General features: G+C 49.3%; 2 protein-coding genes across 2 annotated transcripts in view; both read right to left on the bottom strand.

Annotated features, from left to right (window-relative positions):
- Positions 1–18,261, bottom strand: part of LOC148128554 (vomeronasal type-2 receptor 26-like) — a 153,109-nt gene that overhangs the window by 24,294 nt on the left and 110,554 nt on the right. The gene's annotated exons all lie outside the window — the stretch shown is intronic.
- Positions 6,577–8,949, bottom strand: LOC148128560 (G protein-coupled receptor family C group 6 member A-like). Its single transcript, XM_087948831.1, has 2 exons — positions 8,672–8,949; positions 6,577–7,708 (listed from the first exon to the last, which is right to left on the bottom strand). The coding sequence occupies exons 1-2, from the start codon at positions 8,909–8,911 to the stop codon at positions 6,878–6,880; spliced, it is 1,071 nt and encodes a 356-aa protein (XP_087804957.1). The 5' UTR covers positions 8,912–8,949; the 3' UTR covers positions 6,577–6,877.

Raw genomic sequence — 18,261 nt, 5'->3', positions numbered from 1 at the left:
GCAAGCGCCCGCGAGTTAAAAGGAAGCCGAAAGTTGCTGGGAAGTTGCTCGGGTGCTGGGAGCAGGCTTTTAAAGTGCCGCCCGAGCAAAGTTTAAGCCTGGAAGCCCCAGAAATCCGAGCAACTTCCCAGCAACTTTCGGCTTCCTTTTAACTCGCGGGCGCTCACGCCTGGCCCCGAGCCGCGCGGCGGAAGGGAAGCCCGGTGGGCGGGCGGGCAGGCTGCTTGGAGGAGGCTCCAGGCTTCCCCTCCGCCAGGCGTGAGTGCCCACGAGTTAAAACGAAGCCGAAAGTTGCTGGGAAGTTGCTCCATTTTCCAGGGCTTTGCAAAGGCAAAGTTTGCAGGCTGGAGCGTCTTCCCGCCGAGGAGCGGGAAGGGTTCCGCCCGGCGGGCGGGGCGGGCTGCTTAAACTTTGCTCGGGCGGCACTTTAAAAGCCTGCTCCCAGCACCCGAGCAACTTCCCAGCAACTTTCGGCTTCGTTTTAACTCGCGGGCGCTCATGCCTCGCCCCGAGCCGCACGGCAGCCCGCTCCAAGCAGCCCGCCCCACCCATTGGGCGGAACCCTTCCCGCTCCTCGGCGGGAAGACGCTCCAGCCTGCAAACTTTGCCTTTGCAAAGCCCTGGAAAACCGACCAACTTCCCAGCAACTTTCGGCTTCGTTTTAACTCACGGGCGCTCGTGCCTTGCCCCGAGCCGCACGGCAGCCCGCTCCAAGCAGCCCGCCCCACCCATCGGGCGGAACCCTTCCCGCTCCTCGGCAGGAAGACTCTCCAGCCTGCAAATTTTGCCTTTGCAAAGCCCCGGAAAACCGAGCAACTTCCCAACAACTTTCGGCTTCGTTTTAACTCGCAGGCGCTTGCGCCTCGCCCTGAGCCGCACGGCGGAGGGGAAGCCCGGAGCGCCGCCGGGTCGCCTCCTCCAAGCAGCCCGCCTGCCCACCCGCCCGCCGGGCTTCCCCTCCGCGGCGCGGCTCGGGGCCAGGCGCGAGAGCCCGCGAGTTAAAACGAAGCCAAAAGTTGCTGGGAAGTTGCTCGGGTGCTGGGAGCAGGCTTTTAAAGTGCCACCCGAGCAAAGTTTAAGCAGCCCGCCCCGCCCGCCGGGCGGAACCCTTCCCGCTCCTCGGCGGGAAGACGCTCCAGCCTGCAAACTTTGCCTTTGCAAAGCCCTGGAAAACGGAGCAACTTCCCAGCAACTTTCGGCTTCGTTTTAACTTCGTGGGCGCTCGCGCCTGGCGGAGGGGAAGCCCGGAGCCTCCTCCAAGCAGCCCGCCCGCCCACCGGGCTTCCCTTCCGCCGCGCAGCTCGGGGCCAGGCGCGAGCGCCCGCGAGTTAAAACGAAGCCGAAAGTTGCTGGGAAGTTGCTCGGGTGCTGGGAGCAGGCTTTTAAAGTGCCGCCCGAGCAGGACCGCCGAGCCGGGAAACGGGGCACCAAGGCAGGGCAAAGCTCCACCAGCAGCGGCCTAGCTTTAGGTGGCTCCAAGCAGCCCGCCCCGCCCGCCAGGTGGAACCCTTCCCGCTCCTCGGCGGGAAGACGCTCCAGCCTGCAAGCTTTGCCTTTGCAAAGTTTACGCCTGGAAGCCCCGGAAAAAAAAGGGGGATCGGCGGGGACTCACCTTCGGAGAGGTTGCACTTGAAGGTGATTTCGAACTCCCAGCCGAGGCCTTTGCAAATTTCTTTTCTTTCCTACCCCTAGATCGCTCCGCACTGTTTTGCAGCTTTGGGGGCCACGCGGCACAGGGCAATTACGCCACGCCCAGCGATTTTTTTTCAGGGGCGGGCCAGATTGGACAGACCAATGGCAGCGATTTTTTTTCAGGGGCGGGCCGCATTGGACAGACCAATGGCAGCGATTTTTTTTCAGGGGCGGGCCGCATTGGACAGACCAACGGGCTGGATGTGGCCCGCGGGCCGTAGTTTGCCCACCCCTGTCATAGGGCCCTTGTTTGGACTTACCAGTGAGTTGTCTTCCGATTCGGATTCACTCTCTTCAGAAGAGGTTGGAGTTCCCACCTCCTCTCCTTTCGGAGGGGCGATCTCTAAAACCTCCTCTGCTTTAAGCGCCATTTCGTGAGGCTTTGCTGGAGGTTTTTCAGGTTTTCTTCCTCCTCCTGGAGCCCCCTTTGGCTCTAGCTTGACACGGCAGTCTGCAGCCCAGTGACCTTCCTTCCCACATTGGAAGCATGCAGTAGTCTTGGGTTTTGCCGCCATTCCTCCCTTTTGAGGTTTTAAGGCTTCTCGAGGGCTGGTGCGGGAGGATTTGCTCCAACCAAGACCCCCCCGGCATCTGTTTTTGGGTCAGATCAATTTCCACCTCTGCTGCCAGCACGTACCACAGCTGCAGCTCACTGGGGTCTCTTCTGGCAATACAGCTTTGATATCTTCATTCAACCCATCTTTAAAAGCTTCTATCGGGGCTTCCTGGGACCAGCCTCGAATATGACATGCCAGCTCTCTAAATTCCTGGGTGTAGTTGGCCACTGATCTCTGCCCCTGCTTTATGGTCTTCATCCTAAGCCTTACATTCAGCAAGTGGGTCTTCAAACCTGGCCCCCAGCGCAGTCATGAACAGGTCATAATTCATCAGCTGAGGGGCATTATCATTATGCAAAGTCACCATCCACTTTGCAGCTGTTCCCTCCAGAGCCCTAGTAACACATCTAACTTTGGCCGCTTCTGAGGAAAAATGCCCTCCGTATTCCTCCATATGGCTCCAGACTTGTGCCAGGAAGAATCCTAACTCCTTGGGATCACCCCCATATTTTACTTCCAACAGAGGCACCTTTGGAGTTCTAGGTCTTCTGGCAATTACTCCCCCCACCGGGGGCTCCTGGGCTGCTGCTGCCTGTTGTGGTAGCCAAGGTTGATTTATGGGGGTGGCTGCTCTGATTCTTCTGGCTGGGCCTGCCTCCCCCTGCTCTCCTTCATACCTTTGATCAGTTTGAGGTTCTTGGATAGCTTCATTTAAAAGATGCATGGCTTGAGTTAGTAGAAACTCAAATAGTGGTCACTCCTGGAGGAGGCTTTTCCTCAGGATCCTTCCAGCCGACTCCCAGGGAATATTTGGGTTTTACAGCTGGTTTTTAGCCAAGACTTAATTCTGCTAACAAGTCGGCTTCCCCTGCTGCCTCTAACAGCAGGGAATCTGGTCCTCCAGTCGCTCCCAGGTCTTCTTGGTCGCTGGCTGGATTTGACATTGTGTTCAGACCCCCTCAGAAGAAAATTTATTATTTCTCCGGTTGGGCTGGTAATGTGGAGATTCAGAATAATGTCAGCTGGTACTCCATTCAAAATCCAAGAAAGAAATACTTAGACTCCATTAATCAGAGAAAAGATATCTTTTACTGGAAATCAAGTGGTAGCAACAAAAGAATTCTGAATATGAGAAAATGGGCGCGTAAATCACATATAGAAAGTAATGGCAACGTTCCCACCCCCAATAGTTCAATTGGCTCATCCAATTAAAAGTTGTGTATATCATCATGTGGGCATCTCCAGGTGGTGATGTGGCCTCTGTCCGTTGACCTTGACATATTTTGATAAAGAGTTGCAGCTGCGCATAGCATAGGATAGAAGCCTAAGCAAGACTCTTCCCCTCCCCCCAGCTTATACAGTTCTGATTTGTAACACCTCCAGCTCACTTCCCATAACCATTTCCCCCTCCTCCCCCCGTTACTTATGACAGCCAAAAGATGCAAAGCAAAGGGAGAAAATCTTGACACCCACATTATGTATCTTGACGATGACATTATGTAGCTTGACGAATTATGTTTACATTTGCGAAAGTCCAGAAATATTTCACAAGAAGAATTCTCCACTCCTCTACTCATTTCAGAATACCTTATGCCACCAGACTTGAAATTCTAGACCTAGAAATTCTAGAACTACGGGGAGTTTCCGGTTTGTCGGCTTCGCGAGCGGTAGGGATTCGCGAAGCTGCGCGATCCCTGCCGCGCTAGCCGCTTTGGGGCTCCGACCCGGACGGGTGCGGAGCAAGGCTGCCCTGCAGGGGTAGCTGAAGGTAAGGGGATCCGGAGGAAGGGTCTGGGGTGTTGCAGACCCCTCCCTGGCCGGCAAAACCCCTTTTACCAGGACGTGCAGCGGCGGTCCGTAATGGCCGCCACAAAGAAGTCGGCAGCCGGGCAAGTATGCGCAGGAGGAAGAAGAGAAAGTTATTGAAAGTGAAAGTTCTTCTTGGTTGACCCAGGGCTTTGAGATTTATCTAATTTAATTCCTGGAAAAGATGGTTTTTGATGATTTTTTCCACAAGAGAAAAAAAGCGGCTATTTTGAGGTGCTGAAAGGAAAGTTTACTCTCCCTCCCGACGGAATTAAGCCGGAAGGGAGAGGATAAAGAAAATATATAAATTTGGATCTTGTTGGAGGAGATGCCTTGAAGATTTGAGGACAGAAATATAATTTTAATAAGGCTTTAAAATATAGATTTGGACTCTTTTTTTTTATTTGTTTGATACCACCCTGGAAGAGGAAGGGGGAATTTTGGCTTGCTTGGATTTATTGAGGATTGTGGATTTTGGGATTGTTTTACCTTTCTCTCGGAATATTTGGTTGGTGTAAGAAGAAAGAGGAATAAAGAAAAGAAAAGATTTATTTATAATGGCTTTCCCTTTTGAAGACCTGAGGGATGAATATGAGCAAACAAAAGCAGCCTGCAAAGATGGTATGGAAAAAGCTTTTCTATTTCTAGAAATGGCGCTGGTCAATTACCAACAGACAATGGAACAGATGGAAACAGAAGTTGTTCCAGAAGAACAACAACAAGGAAAAGACGAAGATGCCATCTTTATTGAATCCCAAAACTTATCTAAGGAAGAAGGAAGGAAGAGAGCAAGGAAAATGAAGGACTTAAGATCTAAAAAACATTTGAGAAAGAGAAAAATATGATGCAAAGTAAATATAATGATAGCAAACAAGAGAAAAAGGGAACACAACAGAGAAGGGATCCCAGCAAGGCAGAGGTTAGAAGAAGAAGGGGGTAGGAAGATTTGGTGGGGGAAGAAAGAAAGGGGAAAGGCGGAGAAAAGCCTCAAAGTTTTAAAATTGGATGGGAGAAGAGGAATTTTTTTAGGGACAAAGGATGAAATATAAACTTCTGTAAGAAAGATTCTGCTAGGTACAGAAGATGGTATTGTAACATTTATATTTGAAATAGTAAATTAGAATGGTTTAAGATTTAATAAGAAATTAAAATGTTGAAGTTTTTAATAATGATTGATTTTTAAAATGTAATAAAATATTGAAGGAAAGGAGGATACAATGTATTTAAACATTTTTGGTGGATAGAATGTACCAAGCAGAACCGAATTGGGTATTTGTTATGTTGAATGTTAATTTTACTAACTTAGGGGAGGATAGAAAGGCATCATACTCTGATTAGTGATTTCAGGAGAAATTCTTTTTATTATAAGAAGAGAGATAGAGGGATAATGAATGGGCAAAAGATATAAATTTAATGATTTAATTAAGATGGATTAAATAAGATAGAATATGCGCTGCCCATGCAAAGAGAGGTAACTGGGGCCAAGGTACTTTACTAAAAGATTTTTTTATGTTTGTTTGTGTTTGTTTGTGTTTTATGAGAATATTGGGGAAATTTTTGTAGAAAGACAGGAAAAGATTTAAATATGTAATGATTTGTTTGTTGTTGAAATTTTTAATAAAACTTGTTTTTTTTTTAAAAAAAAAGAAATTCTAGAACTACGCTGCCTTCGGTCTGATCTAAGTATAGTATATAAAATTATATATTGTAATGTCCTACCTGTCAATGAATACTTCAGCTTCAACCATAACAATACAAGAGCACACAATTGATACAAACTCAAGGTTAACCGCAGGAAATACGACTTCAGCAACAAAGTGGTCAATGTCTGGAATACTGTACCTGACTCTGGTTTCACCTTAGACTGTCTACTATTGCTCTCACCCCTTTCCGAAGAGGTCTGTAGGTCTGCATAAGCGCAAACATGCCTACCATCCCTGTCCTATTGTTTCTTTTTATTTTTCTCATATGTATCCATTTTATGTACTCATAACTATGTTTATACTGATACCTGTTACCATATAATCACTTGACGAATAAATAAATAAAAAAATAAAGACAAGGAGGAGATTATGAGAGCAGCTTCTCCAACTTACAAAATCTCTCAGTTGCACAAGGGAGGATTCAACACTCTTCCAATGACTGAAAGAGGTGTTGGGAGTAGTTAAAACCCTCCCCTCTCCTAGGAAAATGAAATATTTTAGGATATACTAAAAACGCATAATATTTCCACTAAAAAAAAAAAAGTAGAAAATCAGAGAGGCTGAAACTCAGCCCCCCTCCCACCTTTACTAATGGACAATTACTGTGGCCTAGGCCAGTCTATTTTACATAACAAAGATCTACTCCAGGTAAAGCTATATAGGAATTACCCAAAGCCCTTTCATTACATCACCATCCAGCCAGGCTCAACCAAGCCTGGGATTCAGGACAGCCTACAGAGTTGCCCCTGCATGGCCCCATGGGAGTCTGACAAGCAATCGGAATACAAGCTCAAATTCAAATCCCAACAGAGAGCATAAAACAATTGCACTCTCAGCATCTCAACCCTTCTTTCCTCAACGAAGGGATGTGCTCCTGTCCACCATTAAACCATCTTCGAAGCAGTCACTATGTTTCCAGCGTCTTTCCTCCCCACTTGGAACTGAACCCAGAAGGAGATTTCTTCCAACAGAGGCTAGACAGAAACTTCAGATCTGCTCCCTGTTATTCTGGAGCGTCAGACAGGAGCAATTAGATGGTGCAAATCTCTTGACCTTTTGCAGCACAAGAAGGTTGAAATGTTCCCCTCCTTCTCCTTTGGGTTCCTTCTCCAAAGGATCTCAGATTAATGGATCCCTATTGGGACCCCCCCATACCTGCCACGGCTGAAGCCTCGGAGCCCCCAACCTCTTTTCTCCCTCCTTCCTTCCCCTCCTCGATCTGGAGGAATAAGCGGCATTCATGGCCTGGGCCAGAGTCTGAACGAAACGGTAATGATGGGGGTCATTTGCGATCCGTCTTCTGTTCTTTTTCTCCTGAGTCTCCAGTGGGACTTTCTGGGTGCATCTTCTGCGGCCTTTGACAGAAAAGACATGCTTGGAAAGGGAACAGTGAAAATAATGATCTTGAAACTGATCTTCCACAAAAAAATTGGGTTCAAAGGCAGCATCCATTGGCCTTTCTTTTATGACATAACTAAAGTTTGAAATACTATGGATGTATTTGATAAATATGTGCTTCTCTATTATATACCATGCAAAATTTGTGAGGATCCAGACTTTCCCTTCAATGGGTCCTGGCAAATGCAGAAATGCTTCATGGAAAGGAAAAATTCTGTTCCAGATGGAAATAAATTCTATGAAGTGAACAAAGACATTGACTTGTCTCCACTTAGAGAGGGCCTCCCTGAGAGCTGCTGTATGTCCAGTAGTTGTGAATTGTTGTGATATAACAACACAAATTCCATTCCTGACAAGCATCGGAGGGAAAGTCCTCATGAAATTCTCTCCATTCTCTGTGTCTGTAGCAAAGAGACCAATCAGGGTCCATCTGAAATGGAGGAGCAGCTGGACGATTGCTGGGTACTGGAATCCTTCTTTGGGGAGCAATGGGTGGAAAAAGGGGAATCTCCTTTTATCACTCAGAGCCTCTGAAGGAATTCTAGCAGTAATCTGAAAAAGTAATGAAGAATGCTGTGTTATAATGTGGTCCAGATCAACTCCAAAATATTAGTTATTGACAAACCTAATTTTGTTCTGATGAACATATTAGAATAGTTTGTTCCTTAGTCATGGTGTAAATATTTGAGACAGAATATTAACAAGATTGTATATAAAAATGGATTGCAAAATCATATTAAATAAAAAAATAATTAAAAATGCAAGGTACATTTCTGTCACCCCTACAATTCCAACAATTAGATTCAAATTAGTAGATGTCAGATATATCTTAATATAGGGCAGTATTATATGCTATTTTTGAGTACTAAAACCTCTTTCTCAGTTCTATATCACAAATTCTTTGTGAAACAATTTTTCAGCTTCTTCTCTAGATGTACAAGAGACTAAGAGACCACTATTCCTAACACAAATTTCAGTTGTACAATCCAATAAGTCTTTAATTGAAATTTTGTCTGTTTTGGGGCTATGTCTGTTTAACACTTTAATTTTAGACCAATAATTATATAACCTGAATTTATACAAAGCAGAAATTGTGTAAATTAACAACTTATCTCTGAGGGCAGGAGCTGAACTCCTTTTATCCATCCCAAAGATACTCTTCAGATCCTGTGATCTCAATAATTTTTTATACATAGACAGGACTATTGCCAACTTGATTCCAATTGGATAAGGCAGATATTATTGATATGTGAAAATGAACATGCTAATGGAGGACCTCAAAGCCTGGATAGTTTTTCAATAGTTGAATATTCAGTAGAATATCCTCTATAGGGACCTTATGGCTCTTCAGGCCTTTAATGGTGAATTTGAAGATGAACATAATCGACTAAAACATAGATTATATGTTCCCTAATATTCTGAAAAACAGATCTTGAATTCTATGAAGATATTGGATCTGTTGTTCATCCGCACCACCCCACTCACCTTACCAGATAGAGAAAAACACACACAAACCTGTGGGACTTTGTAGGTGCCTACAAACGTTGACATCTGGATGGAGATGTCCCTGGCAGCTTCATCAATCAGAGCCAGGAGGTTCTCCTTCCTCCCACAGATGTAGTTGGGGACATTGGATTCTCCAGTGGAGAGCATGTCCAGCAAGGTATCTGAAGTGCAGAAAGTGCTCATATAGTTTTCATGGATGTTGTAGCCAAGTGTGAGATTGTGCAGGAGCTGGGAATTCTTGTGGACCATTTGAATAGCAAAAATTGATTTTAGTGTATTTGTTAGAGCATAACTATTCCTATTGTAAAAACAATATTCATGTTATTATAGTCAACAGCAACAACAAATACTTTTAAAATATATAATCCTTAACAAACCTGCTGAGCCTTAGGCCAATATTGATCCAAATCCAATGATCAATTATGCAAATGAGAGACGCAACTACAATTGTTTCAATTGTTACTTAAACAAAGGTCATTATTCAAGTGATGAACTCATGAACGAACTGAGAAAGGAAAATCACCTGGATTTCATTCAGGTTTTTTAAAAACTCCATCTTTGGATTTTACTCTCTTCCACAAAGGAAGGCAAAAGGGGGAAGCCATGGAAATAAAAATCATTCAGGAAATTAGACAGGTCCTAAGGTACAAAAATAAGTGAAATAAGAAGAAAAAAAGTGTTAGAATTGCACATGGAGGGAGTGCAACTCCATCACCCTGCATGACTTACGAAGGAGAAGGTATGGAAGGAGGGCGGTTGAAAGGCAACATTATAGGTGATATTTGTGTTTCAGTTGTGACCACACCAATGAGATGGTCTCCTGGCCTGTAAAAGCTCCATGGATTGTTCCCATCCTGGTGCTCCAAACTCAATGGGCATTTTCTTCTCAGCTTCCCACAGACTGATGGGGACACCAACAGCAGCAGCAGCAGAAGCAGGAGGTCCATAATTCAAGGCATTAATCAATCCACTTTCTGTTTCTAACACAAATAACAGGAACAGTTGGAAAAATGCAAAGACTCTGAGAAGTGCCAGTGGCTTTCCTGATCTAAACAGAGAATCACTCAGTTTCATCTGCAAAGGAGACAAAGGTGCAATCAAGAGCAAAACTGTCCCAAAACTTGGTCCCAGAGAGCTTCACCCAAGGAATTTATCCTTTTCTGATACAAGATCCTTTGCATGTGGCTTCAGTCTAATGCCTGCATCAAAGTGAAAAACTAGAGTTATAGCATCACAGGTCTCAAAGGTCATAATTACAGCAAAAAGCAACTTCTCCTCGTGGGATCCTGAACTTTTTCTGGGCTCCATCTGCAGAGGAGAGGCTGGAATAAAACATGTTAGTAAAAATTACAGATACACCCCTGGGATCATTGTTCTGTTGAGGTTGTGGTCCTTCCTTCCTGTCAGGGCAAGTCCAGAAAGTGATGCTGGGGAAAAGAGTTCAACACCCAGGGAATTGACTTCTGCTGTCCTTCAACATGGCCTCTTGTCTCCAGAGATTGTTGGGGAAGGTCATTCAGAGCTGTGGAGTTTGGTGCCATTTCTAAGTTAATGCCATTTGATTCTAGTGTTGCCTGTCTTCTAATGACAATCAGCACCCTTGAACTCTGCCCAATGTTAAGAGTATAGGCCCTGTTTGGAATTTTGTTTTATGTCATAATTCCATATATTGATCTTAATTGCAGCCCATTTTAAAATTGCTTGTGCCTGAAGTGAAATGTCATTCTCCATCTTTTCTAGCAATGTTAATTTTTGGAATAAGAGCTCATTAAGAAGCAGGAAAGTGACAACTTGTGGACTAGATCGTTGGGTAAATAGGGAGAAAATTATAGAATGGATGGAATTTTTTATTTTTATTTTCTTGTCATTCCTGTGTTATTTTACCATGTTCCTATAATACACCAAGATTCTTGGTGTATCTATCTATCTATCTATCTATCTATCTATCTATCTATCTATCTATCTATCTATCTATCTATCTATCCATCCATCCATCTATCTATCTATCTCTATCTATCATCTATCTCTATCTACCCATCCATCCAAATCTATCATCTATCTATCTATCTATCTATCTATCTATCTATCTATCTATCTATCTATCTATCTATCTATCTACATCCATCCATCCATCCATCCATCCATCCATCCAATTTACTGGCCACCCATCTTATCACAGGGAAACCTTAAAAAGATGGCGGTGATGCCCACAGTGTGGTGGATGGTGCAACATGATTTATAGCAACATGATTTCTGGAGATCTGGTGGCTCTTCCTCAGTTGTGGGGATCTTCTATTGGGGGGGGGGGAGTTTTGCCCCATTTTATGACCTTTCTTGCCACAGTCATTAAGTGAATCATTGCAGTTGATAAGTTAGGAACCCAGTCATTAAGTGAATGTGGCTTCCCCATTGTCTTTGCTTGTCAGAAGGTTGTAAAAGGGGATCACAATGGCCCTGGGATGCTGCGACCGTCATAAATGTGAAACTGTGGCCAAGCACCTGAATTCTGATCTCTGCATTTGATGCTGCAAAGGTCATTAATTGTGAAAAACCTAAGTCCTAAGTCCCATTTCTCAGTGCAGTTGTAACTTGGATCGGTCACTAAATGAACAATTGGAAGTCGAGGACTGCCTGTGTATCAGCTCCTCTTGTTCAGCTTCTCTCCCAGGAATTCATCTCCTTCCGAGTTCCCATCATCCACTGACTCGTCGGCCAACAGGCTCAATCTCGGGAAACAAACCATGGTTAAGAGTTGCAGTTGTGAATGCGGCCACTGGGGAAGAGACCGGGTTCAGAGGGCTGTGTGGATCCCACCAGAGGCAGTTGGGTGGGGTGGGAGTTCAATCCTGGGGGCCCCGAGTTCCAGTCCTATCTGGGGCACCAAGCCAGCTAGGAGGCTCTGGGCCAGTCGCTCTCTCGGAGCCCTGGGAAAGAGGCAATGGCAACCGCTTCTGAGCAGCCTTGCTAAGATCTCTGGGCTGACTTCCCCTGGGGGCTTCCGGAAAACCTTCCCACCCAGCTCGCCGAGGCTTAGGGGCCTATCTGGGCCTGGCTTCCTCCTCGCCGGTCAAGCGGCCTCCAACGGGCTGGATTTGGAGAGGGTTTGGCAGGGGACTGTGCTGTGAGGAGGGGGCACAGAGGGGTCCTGCAGTGTCAGGAGGTCTGCAGGGGGTCCGCCCCCTCCCTAGTGAGGGCAGGAAGGGAGGGGGCTGGGGGAGAGGGAGGCAGGGGGAGCCCCCACCCCATCTGGTCTGGGCAGCTCAGGTGCTGTTGGAAAGCCTGCCTCTGAGGGAGGGGCCCTCCTAGGGGCTGGTGGGCTGCAGTGGGGAGGGGAGGTCAGCCTGGGCCCCTGCTGCCAATTTCCCCCTGGGGCAACCAGGTGCTTCTTCCTCCTCCTGCTCTGGGAAGTGGGGCGCCCCGTGGAAGGGGTTCCCTTGGGCCTTGCTGGGCAGGTGAAGGGATCTTCCCCATGGGGGCCCAGGTTGGGGGAATGAATGGGGTGAGGGTCCCCAGGTTGCATCTCTTGCCAGGATCCGAGTCTGGTGTGCCAGCTTTGCACCTGGCAGGTGGGGGCTGCTGTTCCCCCAGGTGTAAAGCCCACCAGTTCCTGGTCCCGGCCAGAAGGAAGGGCCAAGGCTGGAGGAGAGTCTCTTGGCCCTTTCAGAAGACAGGAAATGGCCTTCCAGGTGGCAGGAGACCCCAAAATCAGGGAGGTCAGGCTGAACCCCTGGAGCTCTGCCCCCCCCCCGAATCTCCAGCTTATTTCCCTCAGAACCCCGAAGCGGCTTCCAGGCCGTTTCTTTCCCAGGGTGGTGGAGGAGGAAGATGGGCAGATGGAGGGAAAAGAGGCAGGAGGGGAATCGGGCGGAAGGAGGAGGAGGAGGCCGGGAGAAACTTCCCTGCAGCTCTGCCAGGACTTATCAAGGAATCCTCCTCTTCCCTCCCTCCTGTGATGGTTTCGCTCTTTCCTGGCAGAGGGTCCTCGACCTACAGCTGTTCCCTTTAGTGAGCATTCAATGCCACAGTGGCACTGAGCAAGGTGACTTAGGGCCCCTTTCCACCCTTGCAGCCCTGGCAGCTTCCCTGGGGTCCCAGGATTTACATTTAGACAACTGCCTCACACGTATGACGGCCACAATGTCCCAGAGTGTGTGTCACATGATCCCCTTTCACGAGCAAAGTCAGTGGAGAAGCCGGATGCGCCTAAGAACCTGTTATGTCTCACCTGTATTCACAGGTGAGAATACACAGTTCCAGAGTTCAAATATTCAAGCAAAACAAAACCAGACCCAAAAGAGTTAACTGCTCTGTTTTCACAGTCCTTGGCAGTCTTCCTGGAATCTGTCTGGCAAGTCTGAATTGTTCATAAATCATGACGGCCACTTCAAACGTATTCTTCTGAATCCAAAAAGCACTAAAAATCCACTTTGCTTCGAGCGGGGGAGAGGTGTTAGCACGCTCCTTATATATCCCCTGAAGGGGCGTGTCAGTCTCATTAATTAATCCTTGGCTGGACGTCTCTTTTCTAATTGAGATTGACGTCTCAATCTTCTCCTAGTCCTAGCATCAAGCCAGCATTCGGCAGTTTCATCATCGCTTGAAGCCTCTGGCACACTTTCCTGATTAACAGTTAACACCTGAGGTGCAATCAGGGAGGGAGTTCCAGAAGAGGAAGACGTCTCTGAAACTTCTAATAAATCAGGCTCATCTCTCAGATTCAACTCCTCCTCCTCCCCCAGACTCCTCTCAACGTCGCTCAGCAATGCAGGCTCGAATCTCAATGCCAGATCTTCCTCCTCACTCGAGCCTATATCTGCTGACTGACCTGGTTCAAACCTCGGAGGCACAACAAGAACCATATGGCTCACTTAACATCTGCAGTGATTCGCTTAGCAAACAGGGCCAGAAATGTCATAAAGTGGGTCAAAACTCACTTAACAACCATCTCCGTCAGCAACACAAGTGTTGGGCTCCATGGTGAGGACTTCCTGCCTTGTCTGTCTGGAGGTCTCAGGGCTGCCTTTTGAGGCCACCTCAAGGGCTTCTCCAGGCTGCCATGCGTTGGGTGCCCCACGTCTCTTCTTGCCAGCCCCCCCAAGAAAGGGTTTGGGGGGCTCCTGGAGGCCCCAGGTCTTCCGGTTGTGGGGATGCAGTCTTATAGTGGGCTCTGCAGCCCCTTTGGCCTCCCCACTTCCGAGGCTCTGAAGGCGCCCTTGGGGGTCCCTGTGTCCCAGGTCTCCAGTCGTTGGGGGGTTTCACTCCCATGCACCCCTTGGCCCAGAAGGGAGAACTGGGGGTCTGAGACAGGAGGGGGGAGTGGAGGAGATGGGGGCAGGAAGCGCCAGCCGCCCAGGGCAGCCCCATTGCCCAGAGCAGGAGGAGGAGGATCTCTGCAGGCTGGGAGAGAAGGAGAGGCTCCCACCCAGGCGGCCCAGGTGGGAAGGGGAGCTCCAGAGCCAGAGAGGGAGGCAGAACTGGCTGGGCTTCTCCCCAGCCGCCTCCTCGGGTGGTTTCCTGGCTGTGTGGCTGAGAAGGCTGCCCCCCTCCCCGTGGTTGTCAAGCCCCTCCTTAGGAACCTCCAGGTGGGATGAACCCACCACCTTCCCAGGGAGGCCATTGCATGCCTGCAGGCCTCTGCAGGTCCTGGCTGGTCTTTTCCCCCCTCTTGGAGACCCCTGGAGAATTGGGCTCATGGCAGGCGATTCAAGGAGGGAAGAGCTCAGTGTTGGATTAAGCCACCCGGAAGTGACACTCAGAAAGTGTCACCTTAGATATTCCAACCAAGTTGCTTTTTTAGGATGTTCTATATGTAATGAGCATTTAATGGAGGAACCCCAATATCTTTATTAGCAAGTGTGGGATGAAGGGCAACATTTTGTAGAGGTTATCAAGCTGGCTGAGAAAATGCCCCCAAAGACATCTCAGATGCTCCTCTGGAAATGACCATCAAATATTTAATTTGGCCACCCTGTTCTCCTCCATTGGATTCACCAACATTTTAATTAATGTCTTTGATGAAGGGAGAAAGGGAATTGTTCTGTACGATCCATTAGCATACTTGTAAACACCGCGCCCTGATTGGCCAGGGCGCACGGCGACCTGATTGGCCGAGCGAGCCGCATTGATTGGCCCGCTGCGAATCCCCGCGATTGGTGGAAACTAATCGCGGGAGATTCAAAGCGGTGCCATTGGCCGCGGCCGCTGCGGCCAGACAATATAAGCCGCCGCTGATCTCCTAAACCCCGAGTCGATTTTGGGACCTAATAAAGAGCTGAAAACGGTCACTGACTCCCGAGCCTTCTTCCCAACGGCGAACATAACACTGGCGATGAAGGTGGGATCGCGGAACTGATACCCACCGAGCACGTGGCACCGAGGGAAACAAGATCGACGAGATGGCCAGCATCGCACCGCCCGCACCCTTTAACCAAGCTACTGAGGACTGGGAATCGTACATTGATCGGTTCCTGATGTTCTTAGAAAGTAGCAATCTCAAGGATGCAAACGGGCAGAAAAAAAGGGCCGTCTTCCTGACACACTGCGGGCCCGCAGTGTTTAAGATGGCAAAAGCCCTCGCAAAACCCGAGGACGTGAAGGTGATGGACTGGACTGACCTCGAACCGCTGCTACGAAGCCAATATGCTCCCGCCGTGCCCACCCTCATCAGGCGGCACGACTTCTACCGGCGAGAACAGAAACCGGGTGAGAGCATTAGTGATTTCGTGGCAGACCTGCGAAACCTGGGAGGCATGTGCAGCTTCACAGACATGGATGAGGCATTACGAGATCGCGTCGTCCTCGGGCTCAGGGACTCTGTCCTACAAAGCCGGCTGATGGCAAAGGGTGACATCTCCCTCACAGACGCTCTTGCCGAAACCACCGCAGCTGAGGCAACCCGAAAGTCAGCAGCCCGAATGCAGAGACCAGACACCGGGGACCAAGCCACGACCTCCGAGGCGACCCCGACGGCCAAGACGCATCCAGAAGCAAGCCACCGAGCGACCACCACCACCCACCATGGCGACCTCGACTCCGTTTCCGACACCACGGACAAAGAGGAGGACATCCATCGACTCCAAACAGAACGAGACCGATGCGAACAGCGGAGTCGTAAGTCGGGTCTCCAATGTGCCGGGTGCGGAGGCGACCATCCTCGATTGGAGTGCCGGTTTTTCGACGCGATTTGCCGGCAATGCGACAAGAGAGGCCACATCGGCCGAGTCTGCCGACTCAAGAAAGCTTACAGCCCCCGACGGCGAGACAACAGCGACTGGAGACGGGACGGCACCCCCCCCTCCAGGACAAGGGACCGCCAAGCCGAGAGTCGTTGGAACCGGGACGGACGGGGCCGATGGAACGGCGAGAACTGACAGAGAGAGGAGACCCACCAGACGGTCGTCATCGGCCACTCATCGAGCACTGACGCCCGAAAGGTAAACATGGAGGTGGGCATCGAGGGCAAGCCATGCAAAATGGAGGTGGACTCCGGGTCCTACCTCTCCATGGTTGCATGGCGGGAAATCAAGCGCCTGGTGCCCGCCATCCACAAAAAGGGGCTGGAAAGCCAGAAGTTAATCCTAAAGGACTACCAGGGGAACCGCATCCCCGTAGTCGGAACAGGACATTTTGAAGTCACATTCAAAGGGCGCACAGCAAGACTTCCCCTGACCGTCATGGACCGAGACCGACCCAGCCTATTGGGACTACAGTGGTTCGCGCCACTCGGGATCGAAGTAACGGGAATCGACCACATGGCAGAGGCGGATTGGGAGGAGCAACTCACAAGGGACTTCCAGGAAGTGTTCGACGGCACCCTAGGCAAGTACCGAGGGCCCCCTATTTCATTCAGCCTAGACCCCAGCGTCCCCCCGATACGCCTAAAACCGCGGCGGGTACCTTTCACACTCCGGCCCAAGATCAACGAGCAGATAGACAAGCTCATCAAACAGGAGGTCCTAGAGCCAACCGATCACGCCCGGTGGGAAACCCCCATAGTCACCCCAGTCAAGCCCGATGGGTCGGTGAGAATCTGCGGGGACTATAAGGCCACCCTAAACTGCGCCTTACAACAAAGCGCCTACCCCGTCCCAATAGTGCAGCACCTTCTACACTCACTGGGGGGAGGCAAGGTCTTCGTGAAACTCGACCTGGCGCAAGCCTACCAACAGTTACCGGTCGACGTGGAAACCGCCGAGGCACTGACCATAGTGACCCACCGGGGGACTTTTCGCTGCAAGAGGCTCCAGTTTGGAGTCAGCGTAGCACCGGGAATTTTCCAGAGCCTCATGGAGAGACTCCTGCAAGGAATCAAGGGGGTGGTGCCCTACTTCAACGATGTGTTGGTGTCAGCAGCCAACCAAAAAGAACTGGAGGGTCGCCTGAGGGAGGGACTACAAAAATTCAAAGACACGGGGCTAAAAGTCAAAAAAGAAAAATGCCAGTTGCATACCGAGAGGGTCGAGTTCCTAGGATATCTCCTAGACTGGCACGGAATTCACCCAACTGAAAAAAAAATCAGAGCCATCAAAGAAGCCCCCAGGCCAAGGAATAAAATGGAACTGCAGGCATTTCTCGGGCTGATTAACTTCTATAATGTTTTCCTACCCCAGAAGGTGACCGCAGCGGAACCGTTGCATAGGCTGCTGGATAAAACAGCCACCTGGACCTGGGGGAAACGAGAGGAAGCCGCCTTCAACCAAACCAAGGACCTGCTCACATCAGATGCCATCCTCATCCAGTACAACGAGACCCTCCCATTGACAGTCACGTGCGACGCATCACCGTTTGGGATCGGGGTGATCCTCAGCCACACACTCCCGAACGGAAACAAAGCACCCATCGCCTTTTACTCGAGAACCCTATCAAAGCCGGAAAGGAACTGTAGCCAACTCGACAAGGAAGCCCTGGCAATCATCGCCGCCGTCAAAAGGTTCCACGAGTACCTCTACAGCAGGACATTCACCATCATCACAGACCACAAACCGCTGTTGGGCATCCTGGCAGGAAACAAGGCCACCCCGAACATTCTATCTCCAAGAATGACAAGGTGGTCTGAATTCCTCGCCGCCTACAGTTACTGGCTGACCCATCGAACCGGCAAAGCAATCACACACGCAGACGCCTTGAGCCGCACCCCGTTACCCAACCTGGATACCGACCCAGCACCCACAGCATCCACCCTGAGCATCGAGGCCATACCCAACCTCCCCCTAACAGCGTCAGACATTGCCCACGAAACAAATAAAGACAAACGTCTGGCGCGGGTGGTTGCAATGGGTGGAGAAAGGGTGGCCGGAAAAAGACGATGACGAGACATTCAGGACTTTCAGGAACAAACAAACAGAACTTTCTACCCAAAAAGGTTGTATACTATGGGGGGACAGGGTTGTCATCCCGGAAAAATTACAAAAAAGATTCTTGGACTTGTTACACGAGGGGCACCCGGGCATCGTCAGGTCAAAAGCCCTGGCCAGAAGCTACGCATGGTGGCCAGGGATGGACAAACAAATCGAAGCCTGGGTGGCAAACTGCAAGCAATGCCAAGAATCCAGGCCAAGCCCACCCGCCGCCCCAGTCCTGGAATGGGAAACCCCCAGGGG

Source organism: Notechis scutatus, unplaced genomic scaffold, assembly GCF_049901735.1.
Source record: "Notechis scutatus isolate UNSWTSFEM ecotype Mainland unplaced genomic scaffold, rNotScu1.2 NSCUSCF24, whole genome shotgun sequence".
Classification (NCBI taxonomy): Eukaryota; Metazoa; Chordata; class Lepidosauria; order Squamata; family Elapidae; genus Notechis; species Notechis scutatus.
The sequence above is the reverse complement of the archived record's forward strand: the minus strand, read 5'-3'. Positions and strand labels throughout refer to the sequence as shown.